Here is a 21,234-nt window from a genome sequence, read left to right on the forward strand (position 1 = left end):
CTACGGACGTCAGGGCCACAGGCCTGTAGTCATTAAGTCCTGTGGCCCGTGGTTTCTTGGGGACAGGGACGATGATGGAGGACTTGAAACAGGCTGGGACATGGCATGACTCCAGGGAAGAGTTGAAGATTCCCGTGAAGACTGGGGCCAGCTCATCAGCACAGTGTCTCAAGGTGGCAGAGGACACGGAGTCAGGGCCCGAAGCCTTGTGTGGATTTAGCCTCTTAAACAGCCTGTTCACATCCTCCTCCTGGACTGAGAGGGCAGAGGGGGCAGATGGGCAATCCAAAGTGGTTGAGTGTATTGTGGTGTGGGGGGTGGAGGAGGGGGGGTGTGAGTCCATGACTTCAAAACGTGAATAGAAGTCGTTGAGGTCATTAGCCAGTTTGAAATCTTCTGAACAATGAGGTGCTCTGGGCCTCTGGGAAGCAGATGTTGATCTACATGATCACAGCGCCCCCTGCTGGCGGAGCTGCTGCTGCACTACTCATCATCATCATCACTTTTATCTATATAGCGCTTTTCCCTGCTCAAGGACGCTTTACAGTCACATTAAACAAAAGACGGCACAGGTAAACATCGGAGTACAAACGGATCAACGCTCACCGAGAGGCTACATCCCGAGCTGGGGGGAGAGCATTCCATAACTTGGGAGCTACTACATTAAATGATTGACCACCCATAGAAGCCAATTTAAATCTAGGAGCATGAAGAAGGCCTAGATTTTGTGGTCTCAGAGTGTGGGATGGGACATATCGATGAAGCTCGGCCAAGCATTGAGGAGCCGGACTGGGCAGAGCTTTATGTGTTATAAGGAGAACTTTGTACTGGACCCGGAGTGTAATGGGCAGCCGGTGAAGGCTCTGAAGGACAGGGGTGATGTGGTCATTCCTTCTGAAAAGGTGACGGTCCCAGCAGCGGCATCTGAACATACCGTAACCTAGTGAGCGTTTTGACAGGGAGGCCAGAAAAGAGAAGACCGCAGTCGTCCAGCCGTGACGTCACTAAAGCACACTCAAGCGTTATTACAGCTCCAGAGGTGAGCGGCTCTGATTCACTTCAGCTCAAAAAACCCCAGAAACTAATCGGTTCCGCAGTCTAAAGGAGAATATTATTATAATAATATCAATTTACATCTTTTATAATAATGCCACACTATATAACTAACTCTCATTACAAACATCTACATTCGCTTTCGTCGTACACCATGACGGTTCTCCAAGGGTTCTTTGCTAAAGAATATTGTTCTATGTAGAACCATGAACACTCAAAGAACCCCTCGCATGATTAAAGGGTTCTTTGCATCATGGAACGGTTCTTCGTTTTGAAAAAAGTTCTAAATAGCACCAAAAAGGGTTCCTCTATTGTTACAATGTCAAGCCTGTTAGAACAGTGGAACCCTTTTTGGTGCCAAATTGTCAGCCACTGATTGTGCAAGTTCTCCTACTTAGAAAGATGAGAGACGTCTAATTTTCATCATAGGTTCACTTCAACTATGAGAGACCAACTGAGAAAACAATCCAGGAAATCACATTAAGGGATTTTTAAAGAATTTATTTGTAAATTATGGTCAATAACAAAAGTTCAACTCAGTACTTTGTAACATAACTTTTGTTGATGACAGACGTCAAACGTTTCCTGCAGGTCTTCACCAGGTTTGCACTGTAGCTGGTATTTTGGCCCATTCCTCCTGCAGATCTCCTCTAGAGCGGTGATTTGGGGCTGTCGCTGGGCAACATGGACTTTCAACTCCCTCCACAAGTTTTCTATGGGGTTGAGGTCTGGAGACTGGCTAGGCCACTCCAGGACCTTGAAATGCTTTTTCGGAGCCACTCCTTCGTTGCCCGAGGGGTGTGTTTGGGATCATTGTCATGCTGGAAGACCCAGCCATGTTCCATCTTCAATGCTCTCACTGATGGAAGGAGGTACATGGCCCCGTTCAAGTTCTATTTTGGTTTCATCTGACCACATGATATTCTCCCAGTCCTCTTCTGGATCATCCATATGCTCTCTGGCAAACATCAGACGGGCCTGGACGTGTACGGGCTTAAGCAGGGGACACGCCTGGCACTACAGGATCTGAGTCCCTCTCGGCGTCATGTGTTACTGATGGTAGCCTTTGTTCCTTTGGTCCCAGCTCTCTGCAGGTCATTCATCAGGTCCCTCCGTGTAGTTCTGGGATTTTTGCTCACTGTTCTCATGATCATTTTGACCCCACGGGATGAGATCTTGCGTGGGGCCCCAGATCAAGGGAGATGATCAATGGTCTTGCATGTCTTCCGTTTTCGTACAGTTGCTCCCACAGTTGATTTATTCACACCAACCTGCTTGCCTGTTGTAGATTCACTCTTCCCAGCCTGGTGCAGGTCTACAATTTTCTCCCTGGTGTCCTTCGACAGCTCTTTGGTCTTGGCCGTGGTTGAGTTTGGAGTCTGACTGTTTGAGGCTGTGGACAGGTGTCTTATACAGATAACGAGGTCAAACAGGTGCCATTGATACAGGTAAGGAGTGGAGGACAGAAGAGCTTCTTAAAGAAGAAGTTACAGGTCTGTGACAGCCAGAAATCTTGCTTGTCTGTGGGTGGCCAAATCATTATTTTCCACCATAATTTACAAATAAATTCTTTAAAAATCCTACAATGATTTTTTTCTCATTTTGTCTCTCATAGTTGAAGTGAACCTATGATGATGATTACAGACCTCTCTCATCTAAGTAGGAGAACTTGCACAATCAGTAGCTGACTAAATACTTTTTTGCAAATCGTGCAAAGTGTTCTTTGAGTGTTAATGGTTCTACATAGAACCATTTTCTTTACTAAAGAACCCTCAAAGAACCATGTTTTTTAAGCGTATAGTTTATTACTATGAGGACTTTAAGACAAACTGATAGTGGCTCAATTTAATTTGAATATATTTTTAATGTAAATGTTTATTTATAACCTGTCCAGGGTGTATCCTGCCTTTCGCCCGAAGACTGCTGGGATAGGCTCCAGCTCCCCCCGCGACCCTGACGGAGAAGCGGCTTAGAAAATGGATGGATGGATGGATGGATGGATGGATGTTTATTTATATACATTTATATATTATAATACTGTCAACTGAATTTTTGAAAAACCAGATTAGAGACATAAAACTAGACAAACAGGAGCAGAACTCATGGGAGGGGGCTTCTGCCCCTAAGCACAAGACGCCCCTTTGTAAGATTTTGTTGTTTTCTTTGCTGTTCTTACCGTTCTTCAGTGGTCAGGACCCCCAAAGACCCTCACAGAGCCGGAACACAGCTTCACGTTTTTCAGTTTTTGACGATTTGAAAACGCCTCTCGTTCTTCACAGTGTGTAAATTTTATGATGAACAGACTCAAAGAAACGACCTGAAAGGCCTTGGAAAGCCGTCTGGTTCCATTGACTTCCAGTAAAAGTTATTGGAACTGTTATTCCTTCTCCTGTAAGGATCTTTCTGGAGATAAAGGTTTTCCAACAGCTGTAACAAACATCGCCGTCCGGCGCTCAGAATTATATAACTGACTTGACTTGATAGCCAAATAAAACGTTTACAGGCTCAATTATTGTATCAAACATGATTTATTGGCAAAACTACTTTATTGTACAACCCTGATCACATTTCATTTGGCCAAAAAACTTCCCTGACGTCCAGGCAGTGATTAAGGACTCTCACACTCGTGCAGCAGGACGAGCTCAGTAACACACTGGGCGGAATCATCATCATCATCATCATCATCATCATCACAATGCAAAATTACACTATCCAGGTCCAGCTGTATGAATCAGCAGAGTCAGTTACACATTTTTAAAATTAACTTCTGAAATGTATGTAAGTCAGTTTAATAACTGGAAATCCAGCTGGCTGTCGGTAAGGAACGTAACGGAGACGAGGCACCAAACATGTCGGAAATAATCAGTAACGTCAACTTCAGGCAAACAGTGCAGTGCAGGGGTTCAAGGCCATCGTTTAAAATGATAACTAAAGCCACTTATCTGGGCAGGAAGCACCTGTCAAAGAATTCCTAACAGTAGAATAAATACAAATAAAAATAATCCACTGTGATTATTTCCAGTTACCGTCCAATACCCAGTTTATCTGATCATTAAAAGGCTGCCCACTACCTGGTCCTGGAGATCTGCCACCCTGAAGACCTCACATCCAGCACATCTGACCCCTGAAGGCCTTCATTACCTGGACAAGGTGTGTTAGATTAGAGCTGAAGCTGAACTCTGCAGGGTGGTAGAGCTCTAGGACCAGGACCAGGTATACCTGCTCTAAAGCTAGAGATCCTGGAGATCCTGGAGATCTACCACCCTGAAGACCTCACATCCAGCACATCTGACCCCTGAAGGCCTTCAATACCTGGACCAGGTGTGTAAGATTAGAGCTGAGGCTGAACTCTGCAGGGTGGTAGAGCTCTAGGATCAGGACCAGGACAAGGCAAACCTGCTCTAATGCTAGAGATCCTGGAGATCTACCACCCTGAAGAGCTCACATCCAGCACATCTGACCCCTGAAGGTCTTCATTACCTGGACCAGGTGTGTTAGATCAGAGCTGAAGCTGAACTCTGCAGGGTGGTAGAGCTCTAGGACCAGGACCAGGACCAGGACAGGGCACACCTGCTCTAATCAAGTCTTACTATTAATGATTACTATTAACTAATATTGTCTCTGACTAAAAAAAAGATTAATAATAGTAAGAAATCCACAATTGCTTGGAATAAGATCTCTTTACATTAACTTACATTAAAAGTAAAGAACATCGTTGCCTCCACCTTTGGAGATACTGTTTGTTTTTTTGGTTGGTTTTTTTGAAGATTTTGGCGTATTTAAGACGAAGGCTAAGACCCACTTGTTTTGTTTTTAATTAACACTTTATTCATTTTACCTTTTGCACCAGCAAAATATTTTACTGCTTTCATTATTTGCATTTTTGTTAGCTTATTTCTTTTTGTCTTTTCTTGTTTAGTTTGGCAATTTTGATTTATTTGTCTTTTGTGAAGCACTTTGTGAAAAAAAAGTGCCACAAAAATAAAGCTTATTATTATTATTATTATTATTATTATGTTTTTTTTGGACATTGGCAATATTCATTAGATGGTTGAAGGCAATGTTATTCTAACATTATATAATGTGTTGACTGGCCAAGACACACTTACTGCCCACATAAACAACAGCGGAGTACCTGAGACTTACATACAGCAGCATTTATTAGTTTTCCTCTGAAACGGTTCCTCTTTTGCGCTGCTGACGGACTCGACTGCACCGAGTAATTATTAATGTGCAGGAAAATCAAAGCAATGTGTAAAGACGGAGTAGTCAGATCACTCCCAGCCTGGAAAACCCTGATCAGAGTCTACAGCAGCAGCAGGAATGTTGAGATTAGGCTGTAAACCAGGATCAGGATCAGGATGACGGGTGGCCGCGGTTAGCTGAGAGCAGACAGCCTGTTCAGATACGCCTCCCAGCCCGCGCGCCTGTACTCCTCCGCTGCCTTCAGCCGGTCCGCACTGCCGATGATCCCTCTCCCCACGATGATGATGTCAGAGCCCTTGGTGCCAATGACCTCGCCCGGAGTGGAGTACTGCTGCCCGAGACCGTCGCCTGGAGGACAAACCAACAGGAGGCTCAGAAGACTGAACAGCACTGTGGTGGGCTCCAGGGTGGAAATGCACCATGATGCTCCAAACTGCTCTACTGATATTAAGGTGGATTCAACTTGAATAATATTTTTAAAAAATTAACTCATTTTCTGGCCACTATTACAGTAAAAAATAAATGAAATGGTCAATATTATTAGTCAGAATTTCTCAGTCAGCATACGCACACACACACACACACACACACACACACACACACACACACACACACACACATATATATATATATATATATATATATACACACACACACACACACATACATACATACATACACACATAATATATATATATATATATATATATATATATATATGTGTGTGTGTGTGTGTGTGTGTGTGTGTGTGTGTATATATATACACATATACACACACACACAGTCACTTGGACACATTTTGTTTGATGAAGAAAAAAAAAAAGCCTAATTTTTCGTGACATCACGTCACATATTCTCTGCTTAAAATTTCAGTATAACCAACTTAAAACACCTTCCTGAAACCTAGCAGTGATACTGATGTGTCCAGCTACACCGCTGTGTCTAATTCGCTTGCACCAGCACAACACACACAAACAACACACACACACACACACACACGTCAGTGTTGTGCTGAGAGCGATCCACCACCCACATTAATCCACAAAATGCTCATTGTCATATAGAACGGCGGCGCCATCTGGTGGCAGCTTTTTAAAGGCTGCAAACCCATTTTCAGGGCTGTTGAATCTAACTGAGGACAGTTCCACCGTAAATGACCGCTCACCTCCACGCTGCATCTGCACCCCCGGCGTCATGTGGATGTGTCCCGCATTAGAGCTGATCTTTGAGCCGCTGATGAAGCCGAACACAAAGTCCGAGTGATCGTCCGCCATCTTCACCTGGGAGGGAAAAAAGTCCGCTTCAGGAAAACTTCGTCTCACTGACCAGCATCAAAAAACACACATCAACTCTTACAAGGAAAACCAGCACAGCTCTGTTAGCTGACCACAGCCTCTGACCAGCTAGCTTCATTTTGTCCGAGTCATAAATTGTGTTCCAGACGTTAAAAAGAACACGAGGGACCCGGATTTAGTGCAACGTGTGAAACGATGAGTAAAATCATTCTATTCATAGTTTTTGCTGGTATTTTTTAATCTTCTTGATTGATTCCCCAGAGAAGTCTTACCACAGCCTGCGTGTACTCTGTGGAGGCGAGTGACCCCCGAGAGCTCATCTGGCCGATGAGGAGGCAGCCGCGACCCAGAGGCTGACCGACCGCCTGCAAACCTTCAACCACACCAGGCCCGGGCACCGCATGGGCGTTAACGATGTGAGCCCATGAGGAGATCTGATACAGCCCACCTGAAACACACACACACACACACTTTATATGCACCATTCTACCTAATTAGTTCACTGCATTATCACAGTAAAGAAAACTACTTAAAACAATGTAAAAAACAGAGACATTCATGGCTTAGATACTTACAAGACTTCTTCTGATCTATTTAAACCCAAGACATTAATAGAGACAGTAATAAGCTAAATATACAGAACCTCATTGGAGGCGTCTGTCCCGAACCCGAAATTCACACTGGTGAAAATAAAACTTGCATTTTTTGGTGTTTTAAGTATTTTTTGATTTCTTTTAAAGAGACTAGGCTAAATCTATTATTAATATTAAAAACTGTTATTCAAAACATGCTGTCCCACGTTTTCATGTCACAAACTTTGAGTCTGCAGGCGGAGCCTTATTTTAGCCTTGCCCTTGCATTTAAGAGCAGAAAGTGAGGCTGCATCCCTGCCACTCATGGCCACATGGTGAGCAGGTAGATTAAGACATTATTTTGAAGTAAATGTGTCCCAAAGTCTGAAAATCAGTGCGAAACATTAAAAATCGTCACTTCCAGAACATCCCCATATTTCAAGATGTTGTCATGATATTTACTATAATTTTGTACTTCTGATAAAGTATCGTGACGTATTGGCCGTACGTTTTCACGAGAACGATGAACACGGTCATACTGTCCAGCCCTATTTTAATTTACTGAGACAAAGGACTGAAAAGAACCCTGAAACTCCCCCCGACACAAACCTTCATACTGGTGTTTCACCGTGTTCCCGATATCTGCGAACTTGCGGTCCTCGAAGATGAGGAAGTTGTGTTTCTCTGCCAGCTCCTTCAGTCTGCCGCTCACCTCAGGGCTGAAGTCCTGCAGGATGTCCACGTGGGTCTTCAGGACGCACATGAGCGGCCCGAGGGTCTCGGCGATCTCCAGCAGCTCCTCCGCATGGATCACGTCCGCCGACACGCACAGGTTAGTGGTCTTCTGCTCCATCAGCCGGAGCAGCCGCGAGGCCACAGGGTGAATTCCTGGGCGACCGGCTCGCTCTCCATAACTCGGCTCCGCACATGCCGTCTTCTTCACGGGCGAGGAGCCTTTCTGCTGACCAGCGCTGAAGGTCTGGTTCTCCCGGATGAAGTCTTCCACACTGCGGCAGGTGGCTGTGAATATCAAGGTTGATGTACTGTATGTGAATAATCAGTGGAAACGCACGACGTCGGAAATTCACTTCACCTACATTTAACTCTGTTTACACTGCATGCAGGATCAGAATTTTTGGGAGCGGAAAACTGGAACTGCACTTGTTCCACTGGTCATCATTGTGGTGTGAGTAGGGATTGGCATCTGTTTGGCCAAATTAGAGGCTTTAAAGTGAGATTAAATGAACTAAAATACAATTAAATCATTATTGACTGTCTTGAACTACAGTAAGGAAAAGCAAATATTCAGACCTTCTGTTTTTGTTAGTTAATATTCCAGTGCACAAATTCACTTCAAATTTACCAAAGAATAATAACATTAGTACTTATTCGCAAAGCTGTGAATCACAGTCACAGCGCGGAGAAGCTTATAAGAAGTAATTCGCTTTTTCAGCATTGTGGTGAAATGTTGACCTACACCAGGAGTCAGAGACACGAGGCTCTTTTACTGCCCTGTCGCGGCTCCACAGCTGAATCGGATCAGTAGGTAATAATAAAATAATCCTCCTCTACAGTAAAATAAAGCTCTGCTGATTGTTCAACACAGTGTAACAGTAAATGGTCTCAAACGCTGGAGTTAATGTAGAACTGCTGATTCACCCTTTAACCCTGAAGATCAGCGCAGACGGCTGGTCGCCATAGCAACACAGACAACAGTCTCACCTACCTGATAACGAAACAGACAAGAGAGACATTTAAGACAAACATCGATAATTTGGAGATGAATGGACTTCTTTGTGTTTATAGTCACGCCTGCTGGTTTCCTGACACGTTTAATCTGCAACGAGAATCTGAAACGCTAAAAAGTTGTGATGCGGAAAGCGGCTTCTCGTTTGGTGGCTTCTTGTTCGAATTTTCCCGTTCCGCCTTAAATGGTGCAGCAGTTACATTCTGACGCCTCAGGCTCCATTTAAGGTGGAACGGGAAAATTTGAACAAGAAGCTGGTGAATGAGAAGCGACTTCAGCCTCATAAAAATCGAACGTTGAGAGACATTTTACAGTAAACTGATCTACTTTTGAGGAAACGTTCCAGCTGGAGATGCGAGAAAAGCGTCTATAGCTGAGCTGGTTTGATTTTGTTGAAAGGCCGAAATGGCTCTTCTTAACATTTAGGTTAGGACCCCTGACCTACACTGTGGACACAGGCATTTAGTTGCTCACACAGCTTGTATGATCTCCATAGAAAAGCACTGACTAATAGAACAGGACACTCTGGAGCAGCTGCACATGAGCCTAAGGTGACTAGGCCCAATGCCACGTGTGGTCTAAAGGGGTATAAAGCCCCCCCAAGCTTTGGGCTGTGGAGCAAAGGAACTGCAATCTCTGGAGTGATGGAGCTCCATCCAATAGCTGGAGCAGTCCAGAACTGACCATCCAACATCAGTGCCTGACTTCACTAATGCTCAATCAAATCCTCACAGCAATGTTTCAACATCTAGTGCAAAGCGTTCCCAGAAGAGTTGCTGCACCAAACTCCTTCAGAGCAGCTGAATGCACGCGGGGGTTATCGGGGGTTATCTGGGTGTTTCTGGAGAAACAGGAGGGACAACAAAACCTGTACTAACCCTTGTCGATGTGTCCGGCGTCAAGCAGCACAGACAGAAGGGTGGAGATGCTGATGACCGGGTGGAGAGTGATTCCCTCAGCCTCGAGCCTCGCCGCGCCGCCCTGCTCCCGGTCCAGCAGCACCACGGCGTCAGTGACCTTTAATCCTTCAGCCTGCAGCACCTGAGCCGTCTCCAGCACGCTGCTGCCGCTCGTCACCACATCCTCCACGATCAGACAGACGTCACCAGGCTGCACGTTTCCCTCGATCAGCCGCTTCGTTCCTGGGGTTACAGAGACGTGAGACAGTGAGAGAGTGAGAGGAACCGCACTGAAAATAATCTGAAGGTAGTCGATGTTCAGAGGTGGAGCGGAGGAAGGCCAAACTGCTTGAGAGTGCTCTCGTGTCTGTGTGTCCTTCTGGTTCTCTCCTGTTAGTTAAGCTGTCATAGTCAGACCGGCCGGAGTCGTTAGCCACACTCTGGAAACGTTCACATTCCCTGTTTTACGTACAAACAGACAGAATAAAACTAATTCCCTCTCCCTGCCTTTTTTCCGAGTATACAACCGCCCACATGTCCGGCCGGACACTGAAGGACGACTGACTGCCGAGCCCTCCTGTTACCTGCTTCAGACCAGCTGCCCACACCCCAGATACCTCCACCTGCCTTGGACCAACTGCCCAACCTACACTGATGTTCTCATAGACTCCCAGCTATTCCTACTACTAACACTACTGCTATTAATATTAGTAGTATAATAATCTGTAGGTGGTCTGACCAGAGGAGGACGGGTCCCCCCTCGTGAGCCTTGGTTCCTCCCCAGGTTTCCTCCTCAGCTCTGAGGGAGGTTCTCCTTGCCACTGGCGCCACTGGCACCCCTGGCTTGCCCACCTGGGGGTTTCACATTCATGTTAAAACTCGGTCTTTACTGGAATTCCGTGAAGCTGCTTTGTGACAATGTCAGTTGTAAAAAGCACTATGAATAAATTTGATTTGATTTGATTTGATGATCTGTTCAGTGTCCAAAGTTTTGCACGGGAGCTTGGAGGCGTGTTGATTTGAGCAGCTGTCTCATCACCTGCAGCTGAACAGTGCGTTTACCGTAGTCCTTGGCCTCTTTCCTGCGGATGAGCATGGGGTAGTCTTTGGTGGAGCAGATGATGGTGGCCAGCGGCAGCGCTGTGTACGGGACCCCGCAAACGCAGTCGAATTTCGCCGCAGCATCCTCAGCACACTTATACAGCAGACTGGACACCTGAGAGAATTAAAATAATAATAATAATAATTAAAACTAAGAAATAAATTTATACAGAAACACAATAAATTAGAATGAAAACAGAAAAAACAAGTTCAAGTAAACAGAAATAAAGCACATTGACTCAAAAAGCACAAGAAAATTTAAAAACCTAAACAAAAAAAATGCAATAAAACAAAAAGTAAAAGAAAATAAAAGTGCAAAAATAAAAATCGCAAGAAAATGTAGCAAGAGAAAGTAAAATAGAAGCAAAATATGAACATAAAATAAAACTAGAAGACAAAATAAAAGTGCAGGACAACAAACAGCTTAAAAATAAAGCAAAAGAAAAAAGCAAAGTAAAATAAAAAAACAAAAGCACAATATGAACAGCAATATAAAAGGAAAAAAAGCATAAACTAAGCACAAATGCATAAGACAATAAAATAAAATTTAAATAAGCAAAGTAAATATAAGAACACAAAAAATAAATACTTTAAATCACAATAAAACAAAGAACTGTCAATGAAAAGGAAGAAAAGCACAAGAAAATAATAACGGAAAAATAAAAGAAAAGCATTTCATTTACATTCACTCCCTTACAGCCTCATCACTCACTCTCTCTTACTGACACTCATGCTCTCCCCCTCTCTCTCTCTGTCTCTCTCCCCCTCTCTCTCTCCCACTCTCCCCCTCTCTCTATCGCTCTCCCCCTCTCTCTCTCCCACTCGCCCTATCCCTCTCTGTCTCTCTCGCCCCTCTCTCTCCCCCTCTCTCTCCCCATTCTCTCTCCCGCTCTCCCCCTCTCAGTCTCCCACTCTCCCTATCCCTCTGTCTCTCTCGCCCCTCTCTCTCCCCCTCTCTCTCCCCATTCTCTCTCCCGCTCTCCCCCTCTCAGTCTCCCACTCTCCCTATCCCTCTCTGTCTCTCTCGCCCCTCTCTCTCCCCCTCTCTCTCTTCCATTCTCCCCATCTCTCTCTCCCTCTCTCCCCATTCTCTCTCCCTCTCTCCCCATTCTCTCTCCCTCTCTCCCCCATTCTCTCTCTCTCCCCCATTCTCTCCCTCTCTCTCCCCCCATTCTCTCTCTCTCTCCCCCATTCTCTCCCTCTCTCTCTCCCCATTCTCTCTCTCTCCCCCATTCTCTCCCTCTCTCTCTCCCCATTCTCTCTCTCTCTCTCTCCCTCTCTCCCCCCCATTCTCTCTCTCTCCCCCATTCTCTCTCTCTCTCTCTCCCCCTCTATCCCCCATTCTCTCTCTCTCTCCCTCTCTCTCTCTCTGTACCTGTCTGAGCAGCGCGGGCTGAGAGATGATGACCCTCAGGTCGAAGTATATGGGGGAGGTCAGTCCGCTCTTCAGTCTGAACTGCCCGAATTTCACCGCCTGGACATCGAGAAGCTTCAGAACCACCGCGCGCAGCTCGGAGTCCGCCATCCTTCCCCACGCAGGGCTCCACATCCGGGGCACGAGGACTCCTGACACAATAAAAGACACGGCAGCGCCAGACACTCAGCAGAGGAGCGACAAAATAAAGGTCTAAATACCGGGGTATTTTAGAGTTAAATACCGGGGTATTTTAGAGTTGAGTACCGGGGTATTTTAGAGTTGAGTACCGGGGTATTTTAGAGTTAAATACCGGGGTATTTTAGAGTTAAATACCGGGGTATTTTAGAGTTGAGTACCGAGGTATTTTAGAGTTAAATACCGGGGTATTTTAGAGTCGAATACCGGGGTATTTTAGAGTCGAATACCGGGGTATTTTAGAGTTGAATACCGGGGTATTTTAGAGTAAAGTACCGGGGTATTTTAGAGTTGAATACCGGGGTATTTTAGAGTAAAGTACCGGGGTATTTTAGAGTTAAATACCGGGGTATTTTAGAGTAAAGTACCGGGGTATTTTAGAGTTGAATACCGGGGTATTTTAGAGTAAAGTACCGGGGTATTTTAGAGTTAAATACCGGGGTATTTTAGAGTAAAGTACCGGGGTATTTTAGAGTTGAATATCGGGGTATTTTAGAGTAAAGTACCGGGGTATTTTAGAGTTACCGGGGAAAATAAAAGTACAAGAACATAAACATTACAGATTTGCAATAAATTAAAAAGCGTAAAAAAGTGTGTGTTTTCAAACCTGTCAGTCTTTCGGTTTTCGGTCCTGCTGCTTTACTGCCTGTGATAACGAGAGACTGACCCCACTGACCCCCCCGAGGGACCAAAGGTCAGACTCCGAGGACAGGATAAGTCCAGCCCTCCTCTGGTCATGTGCTGCTGACTGCGCTGCTCTCGGTTCCCCTGCAGGCTCCTCTGGTGGTCTTCACTCGCCGGTCAGGATGAAGAGGAGGCTGCTGCTGGTGTCCAACTCCACTGTGCATGGAGGAGGATATCTGGAGCACTGTCAGCAGCAGATCAAGGACTTCTTCGGCCCGTGAGTCCCTCCGATCAGCGGTTCCTCCCCGTGTCTGAAAGTTTTCGGTCAGGTGTCCAGGAGTAGTGAATCAAGGCTACTAGACTTGTGGTTTAATAAAGCTATCATCATATTTGAGCTCACACCACAAATCCAGCTGCCTTGATTTACGTCTAACAGGCAAATCGATCAGTTTATTGATTTCCTTTTCAGGGACTGTGTCTATGGATTTCACATACAGCAGGACTGGGAGCGGAAGACTATAGCGCCACTGTTAGGGGTCTGATGGGGTCCTATAGGAGTCCTATGGGGCGGGTGCTCATCTAGTCAGATGTAATTAAATTAATTTAAAGTTCATATTTTTAAAAAGTGATGAACAAAGTGAAGCTGATTTCATTAGATGGACGGACAGACAGACAGACAGACACGTAGATAGACAGGCAGACAGAGAGACAGAGGGATGTAGCTGTTGGATGAATGAGCTGTGCTCTGTGCTCTCAGGCAGGTGAAGAGGATCCTGTTTGTCCCCTACGCTCTGCACAACCAAGACTCCTACACCAAAACTGCCCGAGACAAGCTGAAGACTCTGGGTGTGTCTCTCTCCTCTCTCTCTCTCTCTCTCTCTCTCTGTCTCTCTCCTCTCTCTCTCTCTCTCTCTCTCTCTCGCTCTCTCGCTCTCTCTCTCTCTCTCTCTCTCTCTGTCTCTCTCTGTCTCTCTCTGTCTCTCTCTCTCTCTCTCTCTCTCTCTGTCTCTCTCTCTGTCTCTCTCTCTCTCATATATATCGGTGCTAAAGCCGGTCAGTCTGTTTCTTTCTCCGTCTGATATGATGCGCTGTGGTCCTGCAGGTTATGAGGTGGACAGCGTTCACGAGGCTGCAGACCCGGTGGAGGCTGTTCGGCAGGCGGAGGGGATTTTTATTGGTAGGGATGTTATTTACACTACGATCAGAAAGACTCGCTGTTTACAACAATGCAAAAACAGATAAACGTATAAAATCATTCTGTTAAAGTGCCATGACGCTTCAACTGTACAGCTTCAAAATAACCCACACGGTGACTGCCCTCACCGTTATTGCCCACACCGTTACTGCCCACACCGTTACTGCCCACACCGTTACTGCCCACACCGTTACTGCCCTCACCGTTACTGCCCTCACCGTTACTGCCCACACCGTTACTGCCCACACCGTTACTGCCCTCACCGTTACTGCCCACACCGTTACTGCCCTCACCGTTACTGCCCTCACCATTACTGCCCTCACCGTTACTGCCCACACCGTTACTGCCCACACCGTTACTGCCCACACCGTTACTGCCCACACCGTTACTGCCCTCACCGTTACTGCCCACACCGTTACTGCCCACACCGTTACTGCCCACACCGTTACTGCCCACACCGTTACTGCCCTCACCGTTACTGCCCTCACCGTTACTGCACATATTATTATTGCGCACACCCTAACTGCACACACCCTAACTGCCCTCACCATTACTGCACACACCCTAACTGCCCTCACCGTTACTGCCCTCACCGTTACTGCCCTCACCGTTACTGCCCACACCGTTACTGCCCACACTATTACTGCCCTCACCGTTACTGCACATATTATTATTGCGCACACCATTACTGCCCTCACCATTACTGCCCTCACCGTTACTGCCCACACTATTACTGCCCTCACCGTTACTGCACATATTATTATTGCGCACACCCTAACTGCACACACCCTAACTGCCCTCACCGTTACTGCCCACACCATTACTGCCCTCACCATTACTGCACATATTATTACTGCCCTCACCATTACTGCCCTCACCGTTACTGCCCACACCGTTACTGCCCACACCGTTACTGCCCACACCGTTACTGCCCTCACCATTACTGCACACACTATTATTGCCCTCACCGTTACTGCCCTCACCATTACTGCCCTCACCATTACTGCACACACTATTATTGCCCTCACCGTTACTGCCCACACCGTTACTGCCCTCACCGTTACTGCCCTCACCGTTACTGCACATATTATTATTGCGCACACCCTAACTGCACACACCCTAACTGCCCTCACCATTACTGCACACACCCTAACTGCCCTCACCGTTACTGCCCTCACCGTTACTGCCCACACCGTTACTGCCCACACCGTTACTGCCCTCACCGTTACTGCCCACACCATTACTGCACATATTATTACTGCCCTCACCATTACTGCGCACACCCTCACTGCACACTATTACTCTGCACACTGTTACTGCGTTCACCCTCATTGCATGCATTATTAGTGCACACACTGTTACTGCACACTGCATTATGACATGCACGATATTGTGCACATTTAGGAAGAAACCCACTCGTTCTGTTCAAGAGATTACAGTACAGTAGTATATTTACCACTGTATGTTTACAGTACTGTGGCTAAGTTAGTGTTGCGTCCAGACTTTTGATTGATGCTGTTTTAATCACATGTGATTTCGTTCCTCTGTGGTCGTCAGGTGGTGGGAACACATTTCGCTTGCTGAAAGCTCTCTATGACCACAACCTAGTGACGGAGATAAAGAACAGAGTCCTCCAGGTGAGCGTGTTTATTACTGTCCCGCCTACACACAGCCTTACATGGTCTACACACTATAAAAAGTGCCTCATCGGATCTACTTAGAGCAATTACTCCATGTGGTAACAGATAAACGAGCTTTATTCAACCAATGTAGTTGAATTAGTGGTGAAGGCTGAAACAGTTAATTGGCAATTATCCTGTCCCTAAGGACATATGCCCACCATAATTGATAGGCTACCTCAGAATCTTCTACTGAATAAGCTTGTCAAGTTGCTTTTGGCTGAGCCATTCTCGAGGTATAGAGTTTTAAATGATGTCAGAAGGGTTAATTAGCATATTGCAGCCATATTGTTTACAAAAGTCAACATGTTTTTGATAATTACTGATGGTTGGACTGTTGTGAATTTCTTGGTGCCAGATACATGAGGATTGAGCAAACAACCTAGGACTGGTTTGCAAAAGTAGGTTTCACATATTATGCAAATGAGCAAAAAAGTCGAAGTGGGAGGAGCTAAATGATGCAAATTGCAAAGTTGTTTGGACGCAAGGAATCAGAATTACAAAGAATTTTGTCTCTACATATTTCGGTTTAGGAGTTATGAAGCAAAATGTGTTTTGCTGCACTATAGCGCCCCCTTTCGGCCGTTTGGGGTAGTTTTTGTTGCTTGGTGAATTGCACACAAACTACACCTACCCACCAAGTTTGGTGTCTCTAGGACTTAAGGTCTTTTCTCTGCAACATGTTTTTCAGGAGAAAAAGTATGTTAAGAAAAATCAGAGCTATTCCAATAGGGTCCTACACACTGCTTGGACTATAATGGAATGTTATGGAATGAAAAGGGTATACAAATCCATGGCCTTCCCGGACTTCCATTCTCGCATGTGTAAAGCGCTTTCACGACAGTGTATATCAAGAAAAATAGAAAATTCTTGAAAGTGGTCTGCAGTGCGTCTTGCAGCAGAGCCGTCCATATGCTGCCCTGAAGTGAATGGTGAGTAAACACTGTGTGTGTTGTGTTTGCAGGACGGAGTTCCGTACATGGGGTCAAGTGCAGGCAGTAATGTGGCCACCGTCAGCATCAACACCACTAACGACATGCCCATCGTTTACCCCCCCACCTTCTCCGCCATCGGCCTGGTCCCATTCAACATTAACCCACACTACCTGGACCCGGACCCCAACAGCAAGCACATGGGGGTCAGTACAGCAGACCACTTCTACCTGATCTGACAAACCAGATTCACATCTCCACCTCTGTGTGTCTACATTCACTGTCCATTATATCAGTCCCACTCCACTGACCGTATAGCTGCACTCTGTAGTTCTACAGTTACAGACTGTAGTCCATCTGTTTCTCTGATACTCTGTTACCCTGTTCTTCAGTGGTCAGGACCCCCACAGAGCAGGTACTATTTGGTTGGTGGGTCATTCTCAGCACTGCAGTAACACTGACATGCTGGTGGTGTGTTAGTGTGTGTTGCGCTGGTCTGAGTGGATCAGACACAGCAGTGCTGCTGGAGTTTTTAAACACCTCAGTGTCGCTGCTGGACTGAGAACAGTCCACCAACCAAATATCCAGCCGACAGCGTCCTGTGGGCAGCGTCCTGTGACCACTGATGAAGGACTAGAGGATGACCAGCACAAACTGTGCAGCAGCAGATGAGCTGTCGTCTCTGACTTCACGTCTACAAGGTGGACCGACAAGGTAGGAGTGTCTGATAGAGTGGACAGTGAGTGGACACAGTGTTTGTGACGTATGATTTCTTAGTGTTTGTCCCCCTTACGCTTTAAGGACAGTGGGCACTTGAGTTGACAACAGTGACCAAAGCCTCTGATCAGTGGATCAAATCCATCTGAGAATCATCTGAACACGAGCGTCAGTGGAAATAATAAGACTCCAAAAACAATCTGACCGTTCTGTACAAAAACATGGTCAGTGTAACCACACAGTGTTTTATACACTGAATAGTGACTCGCACTTAAAACGGGGCTCTTTGGTAAAGGCAGGGGTTCTATTTAGAGCCATGAACACTCAAAGAACCGTTCGAAAGCCTGAGTGGTTCTTTGCATGGTGAAATCTTACCTGAGATTGATGGAGAATGTGCTCTATTTGAACCTTTTAGAAGAATTTTATCAAATTTAATATTTTGGACATACAAGGTTTTGTTGTCGGATCAAAACCTCGTATCGCCAAAATTGTAACTACAGGAGAAGCTACTCGTTCTTCCAGATGTTTTTCCAAGTAATTTTGGGTGGTTTCTGTCGGTCCATTCATTATGAAATTTACAAATAATGTATAAGATGATGGGTGTTTAACTTGTCAAAAACATATTGAGATATATATATATATAAAGCTTCTAACAGTAGAAGAACACTTTTGGTGCTATCTAGAACCATCTACTGCACATCTATGTCCATCAATCTGAAGAACCACTTCACCATGCAAAGAACCACTTAAGCAGATGGTTATTTGAGTGCTAATTGGCTTTACTATAGAACCCTTGAGCAACCATCGTTTTAAGAGTGTGGAAACAGTGCACGTGTGTGTGTGTGTGTGTGTGTGTGTGTGTGTGTGTGTGTGTGTGTGTGTGTGTGTGTGTATATACATATATGAATATATAGATATATTATGGCAAGAGAATAGAAGAAGAAATATTTGCTGGTGTACACACACACACACACACACACACACACACACACACACACACACACACACATTCATATCTTCATAATTCAAATAAACAAAAACAATAAACAGTAACAAGAATTTCTTGGGTCCATATTTTTCCTGGACACCTTCACAGCCGCCACAGAGACTCGTTAATATCATCAATGACATCATGAGCTCAATTTACTGAGCACTGATTGGTCAAACCAGGAGCTGGTTTATAACTACATATAATACTGGGCTTCCTCGAGGAGGAGAGGCTTGGAGATGGGTAAACAAACACAATAACATCCAGAACATCACTATTTATTATATATATACATATATGTATGTATGTGTGTATGTATGTATGTATGTGTATATATATATATCATTATTAATTAATATTCTATACATTTTGTTTATTCAAATATTAACACTTTTCTCAGCAAATAAACACAAACTACACCAATAAATAGATTTTGTCTTGGGTGCCTGAGTTTCGCACAGCACTGTGTGAACACCAGCAAATATTCCTTCTTCTTTTCCGTAGTCATATTTCTTTTTAAATTTTTCAAAAAGGTTTATTAAGTTTTTGTAGGTTTTATTTATACGGCGCCTTTCCTAAACGGTCAGTGTCTGAGTGTTAGTGCTGTATTTAGTAGCTGACCCGCGGCTGTTTCCCGTGTCCTGCAGGAGACGCGTGAGCAGAGGATCCTTCAGTATCACGAGGAGCCGGACACGCCGAGCGTCCTGGTGAGTGGTGGTTATCTGAGAGCTCTTGGCCGCGGTGATGTTAGACTGCAGGTGTGGAGGCTGTGAGTTTGTGATTGCAGGGTCTGAGGGAGGGATCCATGCTTCTGGTGGAGGGAAACCAAGCCACTCTGCTGGGCAGCACGAAGGCCAGACTGTTCCAAAGGTAACGCGGCAGCTCCATCACACAGAGCAAAGAGCAAAGATTCCTCCGCTTATCAGGGCCTGAGAGAGCTTTATCTGTGTAAATCTCCACTGACAGCAGAACCTGAAACGCTGCGTCAGCACTGAGGCGGCACGTCACCTTCATCAGCCTTCAGCCTTATCGGCTAACCCCCCCGAGCTCACCCAGGGTCTGCACACCACTTATTGAATTGTTTTAAACAGCCAAAGAAATTGTGCTGGACGTGCAGATTCGATCCACGGTGCAGACTCAAATCTGTACCTACAAGGTTAATTTAAGGTTAATTAATTATGCAGCACTTTAATTACATATGAATAATTAAGGCTGGGAATTTAGAAAAATTGATAACGCTGAGCAAACTTCTAGCAGGCCTGCAGAAAGTGACCATTCCACCAGCAGAATGGAAATGAAGAAGAATAATAATAATAATAATAATAATAATAATAATAATAATAATAATAAGTGACCCTTATTAGTCCCACAACAGGGAAATTTCACCTCCGCATTTAACCCATCTGTGCAGTAAAACACCACATACACACTAGTGAGCACACTTGCCTGGAGCGGTGGGCAGCCGTATCCACAGCACCCGGGGAGCAGTTTGGGGTTAGGTGTCTTGCTCAAGGGCACCTCAGTCATGTGCTGTCAGCTCAGGGGAGCAAACCGGCGACCTTCTGGTCACAAAGCTGGTTCCCTGACCTCCAGCCCACGACTGCCCTCACGACATGACTGTTGAAAGGTACACTTTGATGTCCTCTTGCAGAGCTGCTCTAGAGCTTTGGTGAATCTCCTCCTGCTGTTTCTTGAACGTTTTTAGCAGAACGGGCTGTTACTCAGCCCCTGTGTCTTTGAGTCACGCTGACTATCCGTTGCCATGACTACTCAACAAATCTGTTTCTTCTTCCTCTGTATTGGGGCTTGAGCTGATTGCAATGTTTGCGTGTTGATTTGCTTTACAGAGCTGTGCATCTGAGAAAACCGTATATACATAGTCGTATATACGTGTATATATAGTCATTTATCTGAGCAGTAAACACTTATTTATCCAAAAAAATACAAATAAACATTCCAGTGGGATTGTTTTGTGTGCGTTATCCCAACCAAAAGGAAGTCCAGTGTTTACAGTTACCATCCAACACGGAGTTGATCTGATCAGCTCTTCATTACGTTAAATCAGGAGCTGCTTCTTCCAGCCTACATATTCATAACTTTACTGCAAACAACTCCTCCTGACTGGTCACCACTGTATTTGTGTTTGTTTGGTTTGTATTGGTGCACCTACACCAGTGCAGCACCGTTTCCATGTGTAGCTGAAAAAGTCATTTCTGATCTGTTTTCAGGGGGAAGCCGACCACTGAACACGACCCCGGGAGTGACCTGAGCTTCTTACTGACCGATGCACAGTGACGCACAGTAAACAGCAGCCTTTCTCTCTCTGATGGAGCGTAAAGGCAGCACCGTGCCACACAGTCACACCCTGAAGTACAAAACCAGTGTGCGTGTTTATTAGAAGTCATTATAACTTTTGTAATAAAGACCTAAACCGACCTGAACGGTGTCTTGAGTTCTGAAAGCATTCGGACCGGTTGGGCCGCACGATGTGGTCATAAAATGCCATGTTCAATAAAGCTGTGCCGCTGACCAGATGCGCCCAAGTACTGACCTTTCTTTCCCGTGTGAGTAGAAATTTTTAACCAAATAAGAGAAAAAAAGTTTGTGCAAAATA

At 45.3% G+C, this 21,234-nt stretch overlaps 2 protein-coding genes across 3 annotated transcripts; one reads left to right on the forward strand and one right to left on the reverse strand.

Moving 5' to 3' along the window:
* Window positions 1-3,562: 3,562 nt before the first annotated feature.
* On the reverse strand, window positions 3,563-13,227 carry umps (uridine monophosphate synthetase). Its single transcript, XM_037539498.1, has 8 exons — window positions 13,093-13,227; window positions 12,249-12,439; window positions 10,835-10,988; window positions 9,752-10,015; window positions 7,736-8,146; window positions 6,827-7,002; window positions 6,425-6,539; window positions 3,563-5,607 (listed from the first exon to the last, which is right to left on the reverse strand). Exons 2-8 carry the CDS (start codon window positions 12,420-12,422, stop codon window positions 5,432-5,434), a joined length of 1,470 nt encoding a protein of 489 aa, XP_037395395.1. The 5' UTR covers window positions 12,423-12,439; window positions 13,093-13,227; the 3' UTR covers window positions 3,563-5,431.
* On the forward strand, window positions 13,203-21,154 carry si:dkey-69o16.5 (uncharacterized protein LOC100149419 homolog). Of its 2 annotated transcripts, XM_017683700.2 has the most exons (8): window positions 13,205-13,386; window positions 13,867-13,955; window positions 14,212-14,286; window positions 15,862-15,941; window positions 16,948-17,121; window positions 19,268-19,327; window positions 19,408-19,490; window positions 20,849-21,154. In XM_017683700.2, the coding sequence occupies exons 1-8, from the start codon at window positions 13,292-13,294 to the stop codon at window positions 20,913-20,915; spliced, it is 723 nt and encodes a 240-aa protein (XP_017539189.1). In that variant the 5' UTR covers window positions 13,205-13,291; the 3' UTR covers window positions 20,916-21,154. The 2 variants fall into 2 exon arrangements, with proteins under 2 accessions (XP_017539190.1, XP_017539189.1); XM_017683701.1 differs by lacking the exon at window positions 19,408-19,490 and having other exon boundaries at window positions 13,203-13,386.
* The last annotated feature ends 80 nt before the right edge of the window (window positions 21,155-21,234 follow it).

Source organism: Pygocentrus nattereri, chromosome 6, assembly GCF_015220715.1.
Source record: "Pygocentrus nattereri isolate fPygNat1 chromosome 6, fPygNat1.pri, whole genome shotgun sequence".
NCBI classification, from domain to species: Eukaryota; Metazoa; Chordata; class Actinopteri; order Characiformes; family Serrasalmidae; genus Pygocentrus; species Pygocentrus nattereri.